Source organism: Nicotiana tabacum, chromosome 13 (genome assembly GCF_000715075.1).
Source record: "Nicotiana tabacum cultivar K326 chromosome 13, ASM71507v2, whole genome shotgun sequence".
Lineage (NCBI taxonomy): Eukaryota > Viridiplantae > Streptophyta > Magnoliopsida > Solanales > Solanaceae > Nicotiana > Nicotiana tabacum.
The window spans coordinates 120,575,772-120,583,623 of NC_134092.1; the positions used below are offsets into that span (position 1 = coordinate 120,575,772).

At 40.7% G+C, this 7,852-nt stretch overlaps 1 protein-coding gene across 1 annotated transcript; it reads left to right on the forward strand.

Moving 5' to 3' along the window:
- The first annotated feature begins 5,993 nt into the window (after positions 1 to 5,993).
- On the forward strand, positions 5,994 to 7,852 carry LOC107787114 (uncharacterized). Its single transcript, XM_075229095.1, has one exon. It carries the CDS (start codon positions 6,287 to 6,289, stop codon positions 7,694 to 7,696), a length of 1,410 nt encoding a protein of 469 aa, XP_075085196.1. The 5' UTR covers positions 5,994 to 6,286; the 3' UTR covers positions 7,697 to 7,852.

The window sequence follows — 7,852 nt, forward strand, 5'->3', positions numbered from 1 at the left end:
GCTTCACAGACATGCCATCCTGACATAACTGCTCAAACTGTCTGCGCAGCTCCTCTCTGTGAGACTACGGTACAAACTTCTCCAAAAAGAGAACGGAGAATTCCTGCCATAAAGTGGTCCTGCACCAACCGGCTTGCATCTCTCGTAAGCCTCCCACCATCTCGTAAGCATCCGCTGGCACTTATCCAAAAAACCCTGAGCATCCGCTGGCACTTATCTAGAAAACCCTGAGCATCCTCTGACTCAGCACCACTAAATGATGGGGGTCGAAGCCTCCCAAATTCCTCAAGTCTCATATGCTCATCATTTACCATAACGGGGACTATCGGGGCTTGAGCAGCTACAGCTGGCTGGACTGGTAGTGCCCCCGGTATCTAAAGTCCCTGCACTACCTAATCTGGGGTACAGGCAACAGGGGTATGAGTACTCCCCTGGCCTGAGAAGTGGCAGGTGCGGCCTGAGCCGAAACCACCTGAGCAAGGCCAGTGCAAACTGTCAATATCTGAGCCAAAGCCTCATGTAGGCCTGGAATCTCAATGGTCACAGCTGGTGCCTGAGCTGGTCCCGCCGGCTCAACTACATCTGGAATCGTCTCCTGAGCTGGAGCAACTGGTGGTGCTGCTCCAGCTACTGTACGAGCTACATCTCGACCTCTACCTTGGCCCCGGCCTCTACCATGCCCCCAGCCTCTCGCGGCCCTAACTGGTGGCACTGGTGGATGACCGTCTGATCCGGTAGTATGTGTTCTCACCATCTGTGAGAGAATAGAATAACAGAATTTTAGTTTTTCAGAATCAACAAGTTCACACGTCAGAATACAAGAAAGTAAAATTTTCCTAAGGGTTTGGCAGCCTCTCGAAGATAAGTAAAGATATCTCCGTACCGATCCGCAAGACTCTACTAAACCTGCTCATGACTCGTGAAACCTATGTAACCTAGGCTCTGATACCAACTTGTCACGACCCAAAATCTCACCTGTCGTGATGGCACCTATATCAATACTAGGCAAGCCGACAATCTCAATAAACCACCATATCTTTGAAGTTTGAAAACAAAATATTTAAATTCAGCGGAATAAAACTCACAAATACATATATAAACACTCACAAAACTCGGTGTCACTGAATACATGAGAATCTAATATGAACATAAAGTCTCACTGATAAAACAATGTCTGAAAGTATAGAATAGTACAATAACTGAAAGAAAGAGAGTCAAGGTCAGCGGACTCCAGGCAGCTACCTTGATAGTCTCCAACTGATAGCACTTTTAGATCTAACGGTCGTCGTATCCGAAAGTACCTGGATCTGCACACGAGGTGCAAAGTTAGTATGAGTACAACCAACTCAATAAGTAACAAGACTAACCTCTAGGCTGAAAGTAGTGACGAGCTCCGCAGGTATAATCCGATATAAATAATGGTACAGAAATGTAGGCATGCTTTCAAGTTTAACAGTTAAACTCAGTACAAGTTAAATAGATCAATATTGCATGATATGAGGAATATGACATCTCAGTGGAAAGACCTCATGTAATACTGGTCACAAATCATTCGGTCACTCGGTACTGTTTATCACCTCCTCAACCGGGAGTATGTATGTGTGTGTGTGTGTGTGTGTATATATATATATATATATATATATATATATATATATATATATACACACACACACACACACACACATACACACGACTGACAGTTAGTCACTCGGTACCGTATAAGGCCAATCCAGCCATGAGATAATTTATCCCAAAATGTAAATGATACGTACAAGGTCCATGTCCAGGGAAATTCATCACAATATAAATAAGTAAGGCAAGTCCATGCGCTGGGAAGTCCATCCCGAATATATAATCATCAACGCTCACTGGGGTATGTACAGACTCCGGAGGGGCTCCTTCAGCCCAAGCGTGATATAAAACCGGTATGGCCTACTGCAGGCGGGCAGTCCTGATCCGTATAATAATAAAGCCTATAAGGCCTGCTGCAGGCGGGAAGCCCCGATCCATATAATAGTAAAGTATAATGCCTGCTGCAGGCGGACAATCCCGATCCATATAATAATAATAATAATATATATAAAGCCAATATGACCTGTTGCGATGCACAGCTCGATCCCATAAATATCCTCACAATGGATAAATATGACTGAGTGTGAAATGTATATTTTTAAAATAATTAATTTAACAGCCCCAAAATATCGGCACGTAGCCTAAACATGATCTTTAATAAGAGCCTCAGCTCAATTTCTCTAACACATGGGAAATGTTCAGATAATAACATGATTCTTTAATTTTTTACAACTTCACAGAATTTATTCAAGTCACAATTTTAATGGTGCACCTCCACACGCTCATCAACTATCATGTGCGTCACCTTCAAATAATTTATATAACACCAATTCGGGGACTCATACCCTCAGAACCAAATTTAGAAGTGTTACTTACCTCAACCCGTGTAATTCTTTTATTCTTCTATGCCTTTGCCTCGTGAATTGGCCTCCAAACGCCTCAAATCTAGCCACAAATAATCCGATTCAGTTAATAAAAATTATTGGAATTAATTCCATATGAAAATACAAATTTTCCATAAAAATCCAAAATTTAATTCAAAAATCATCTGTGGGGCCCATGTCTCGGAACCCGACAAAAGTTATAAAATCCGAAAGCCTATTCCACCACGAGTCTAACAATACCAATTTTACCAAAATCCGACCTCAACTCGCCCTAAAATCTTCAAATTAAACTAAGAGGGTTTTCTAAATTTTTCAACTTAATCCACCCATTAAATGATGGATTCAAAGGCATAATCATGGAAATTAACCAAAACTGGATAAGAATCACTTACCCCAAACACCCACGTAAGAATCTCTCCAAAAATCGTCTTCTACCGAGCTCCCAATTCGATTTTGTGTTATGAACTCAAAACTCTCGTTTTGGAACTTTTAATTCTGCCCAGATATGACTTCATCGCGAATGCGACCTCACCCTCACGTTCGTGTAGAACAATCTGACTGCCCCTCGAATTAACCGTTCGTTGACCCCTTCCTTCGCGAACGCAAAGGTCAAATGCACGGGGTCCCCAGCTGCCTCCTCTCTTCTTCGCGAACGCATCGCCCTACTCGCGTTCGCGATGCTTTCTCAGTCCAAACCTTCGCGTTTGCGTCCTCTCCTTCACGAACGCGAAGAACAAAATTCCTCAGCCCACAGATACCCTTTGCGAATGCGAGACCCCTCTCGTGAATGCGTAAGAGGAAACCAGAAGAAACACACCAGCAGTCTTCAGCCAACATGCTAAGTCCGAAAATGATCTGTTAACCATCCGAAATTCACCCGAGGCCCTCGGGACCTCAACCAAACATACCATCAAGGCCCAAAACATCATACGAACTTAGTCGAGTCTTCAAATCACATCAAACAACGCTAAAATCACGAATCATACCCCAGTTCAAGCCTAATGAACTTTAAAATTTCAAATTTCTACAAACGACGCCGGAACCTATCATATCACGTCCGATCGACCTCAAATTTTGCACCCAAGTCATAAATGACATAACAGACCTATTCCAATTTTCAGAATCGAATTCCGAACCCGATATCAAAAAGTCAACTCCCCGGTCAAACTTTTCAAAAATGCAACTTTCGTCATTTCAAGCCTAACCCCACTATAGACCTTCAAATCACAATCCGGACACGCTCCTAAGTCCAAAATCACCTAACAAAACTAACGGAACCATCAAAATTTAAATCCGGGGTCATTTACACATAAGTCAATATCCGGTCAACTTTTTCAACTTAAGTTTTCAATTATGAGACCAAGTGTCCCAATTCACTCTGAAATCCTTCCAGACCCGAACTAACTAACCCGATAAGTCATAAAATAACTGTAAAGCATAACTTGAGAAGTAAATTGGCAAACGGAGTTATAATACTTAAAATGATCAGCTGGGTCGTTACATCTTCTGAATGAACTTTTTGTAGTCTGACCCCTTCAATATTGGGGGTGTTCCCGGGATCTTATCGACCTTGGAGTTATAAGTTTCACCTTCTTGTCGTTGGCCTCTATCTTTTTTCTCACCAGACTCCACTCATTTTGTCAACGCTTCGAGCATCTTCATCACCTTGAAAGTTTCCCCGAGCCTGAATTCATCTGATTCCATGACAACTTGTTCATTCCTTCGAGTATTTTCCCTGCTCCGCTCGGGCTCGACCATGTTAGGGATGTAACTCTGGGTTTGTAACTGCGCTATTGCCGATTGCTGAGTTTGCAAGATTTCGAAAATCAATCGCAACCTCACCTATCACCTTCACCTTCGGGTGCTTCTCGAGCCGATGGTCGGGGTGCCCCGTGAACGTTATTTTTGGGTCAGTTGGTAGATTGACATTGATGGCAACCTGTGAGTTAGCATCGGCCGGATCGGCGATTGGAACACCATTGGGATCAACAAGGTGCACATCATTGCTAGGTACCACATTTTTGTTCTCGCCTTGGTGTCCTGACTCGGCGTCAACATTCAAGTGAGCAGACTGAGAATTTGACATCCTTAGGTTAACCTAAAATCTAAACTTCAAAGAACAAGCGTAAAACAGGGTGTGTTATGGAGAATCGTATCAAATCACCACTATTATTCTTAGCCCCACGGTGGGCGCCAAATTGTTTACTCTTAAAATGAGTAACAATTAAATTTGCACGCGGTTTAAAAGACACGTGATTTAATTCAATACGAATGATCTAAGAACAACAAGTAATTAAATTAAAGAGAGAATAAATGATCAACCCAATCGTAATGCAACAATCAAGTCTGGTCTCAATTTGAACGCTGAAATTTGGCCTCGACCGAACCCTCGATCTCGGTTACGATTAAAGAAGAGAATGGCTTAAGAACACTTTGAATAATAGCTAGAAGACAAAAATGAACTTTTATTGCTTTGATACGCATGTCAACAGTGTGTTCAAATGAAAAAACAACTCTCCTCTTTATATATTAGGAGAATTTCAGTCCTAATATAAGTCTAAATAAGGTAAAAATCTTCTTTTTCGGTAAATATCGATCCGTAGTTGATATCGGACGAGATTTGTGCCGCAATATTTGGTTGAGGGCGAATATTACGGCTTCATACTTGTCATGCCCAACACTTCCTCCTTTTCCCGTGGGCTCGAAATTTTACTTGGCTCGGGTTCGTTGTTTTGCCGTGTCCAACCCCAGATGCATCGTTCACTCTTCCCGAGTTCGGATACGAGGGATCCTTCGACCTTGTTTGTAGTTATGTCGGACTATGCTTCCCTCTCATTTCCTTATTGGGGAGTCGGAAAAAACATTGCCCCCGATTTTACCCGTACACACAAGCAATAGTAGATTTTAAATTTTAATTTGACGGGTTCAACCTTTTAGTTTTTACTACTTCGAGCTCCACGGTTTTTGGAATTTCGCTATAAGAACTCAAGATCATATTCTACAAATTATAATTCATGCTACTAAAAATCACGATTCTCAATCTCGTTTGAATTTTGATATTGTGATTCATCGGCACAAATTTGTATTTTTAAAGAAGTTTTATTACTTGCCACTTGCCTACGATTCAATTATCGTGCAACCACATAAACCATTTTGATCAAAGAATTAAAATGGACCATGCATATTTTAATGGGGTTTTTATACAGTATGATCTTTCTCAAAATAATAGTCGAAAATAACACGTTTCTTTGGTATATTGATGTATAATATACATATGTTTACTAATCTATATATTTTGTATGTTTGACTAACAGCCATAGTTATTTTGATCAACCGACGAAATGTGTTAAAAGCCTTATTTTAATCAATACAAAGAGCAAATTGAGTTCTACACAAAAGTTAGTTTTGAACAATATAATCTAAGTGATTTTCTCTCATTTACTCAAAGTTAAATATATTATTTTGGATTGACTATTTAGAAAACAAAAGGGTGAACACCATTCAACTCTAGAGTCTACTTTAATTTAATCATCACTAAATATAGATGTTATGATCGAGCCAGCCCAGTTAAAATAGGGAAAGAAAGGGGCGAACGACACAGTTGCAGTATTTTCAATGAGGAACGACGCCGTCTGGTGAAGAAGGAATTAGTTAGGTTAACGAAATTAACCACCATATTAAAAAGGCTAAGCAGCGGATGTGAACGGCTGAGATTAATTTTAATCAATGGCTGAGATCTTTTGCTCTAAAATATTTAAACCCAACGAATTCTGGTAAATTCCCATTCTCCTATTATTGCAGCTTTCGTCTTCCCTCCCATTTTCTCAAAAATGTCGCAACTGGATCCAACTATCTTCAAAACCATAGTCCCATCCCGCTACATTACCTTCATAATCCCAAACCCTTTACTTCATCTCGATCACTTCCATTCTCAAGAACTCCGCATTTCAATTCTTGATTCACCCCTCCCTTCAAAACCGACTCAAATTGCAGCAATGTTAGTTCCAATAAATCGCGAATCAGACTGGATTTTTTCTACAGAACAAGGTCATCTTCAACTCCTCCTCACTTTTTCTCATCTCTCTCGCCTCATAATCATCGGCAATTCACCGAATTCGCCACACCCCACTTCGTATAATCATTCTCCAGTACTCTCCAATTGTATAGCTGATTCATCTGTTGTTGAAGAAAAATTGTTGCCGTTGTTGATTGAGTTGACACCCACATTGGCATTTCGTCGAACAGGTGGTGGGCTACCTGAAATACCTGAAATTCCGTTCTTGAGCTATGAAGATGGGGTAATTCGGAGTCTGGTATTGGAAAGATGTGTTGGACAATGTGTTGGAGAAATGCTGGTAGAAGATGTGGAGTTGGAATTGGAAAATGGGGATAGAGAGTTTAGGAGGAGATTGAGATTCAAGAGAATGCCGAATTTGGTACAAACTCAGATAAGAATCCGTCCCAAGAAAGTGGATTTTGTTGATATGGAAGGCGTTGAATTTGAGGTAGTTGATGATGGGATTCTAGTTAATCCTTATTTGACTCCAATGGTAGCTGGTCTTTCAGTAATCGCTTCATATTTGGATGCGCAAATTGGAAAAGGGATAAAGCCAAAAGCCTTGTGTTTGGGTGTTGGAGGAGGGGCGCTTCTTGGTTTTTTGAGTTCCCAATTAGGTTTTCTAGTCTTGGGTGTTGAGATTGATCATGTTGTTTTGGAGGTTGCAAGGAGATATTTCGGGTTGGTACATGGTGACTTAGTCCATGTGTGTGTTGGAGATGCGATAGAAATGATTGAAAAATTCGCGACTAGTGTAGAAAATGATGGTTTACATGGTTGTTGTGATTTGGACGGGAGTGATTGTTTGGGCCAATTTCATGGTAAGTTTGATGTGATCATGGTTGATTTAGACTCGAGCAATGCTAGTATGGGTACGAGTGCTCCTCCTCTACAGTTTTTGCAAAAGTCGGTGTTGTTGGCTGCAAAGACATTGCTTAGCAAAGATGGTGCTGTAATCATAAATGTGATTCCTTCAGACCAGTCATCTTACAAGCAAGTAATTGCTGAATTTCAAGAAGTTTTTGCAGGGCTGTATGAGATAGATGTTGGGAATGGAGAGAACTTTGTTCTAATTGCCTCTACCTCAGAAATTGGACATGTTTTCTGTCATTATCAAAGTAAATTTCCGAATAAGTTGAAACAAGTATCAGGATCTTATGTGGACTCTATAAGAATGATCTGAAGGATTCTTGGTAGCTAAGCTCTTACAGATAACTCAGTGAAAATGTGCAGAAAGGATGAGTCATAGGATAAAGATGAGTCTAATATTTTTTTGTTGATACAGGAATCAAATTGTATATAGTTCATTTGTTGGTATCTTGGAGGATTACAAGCATGA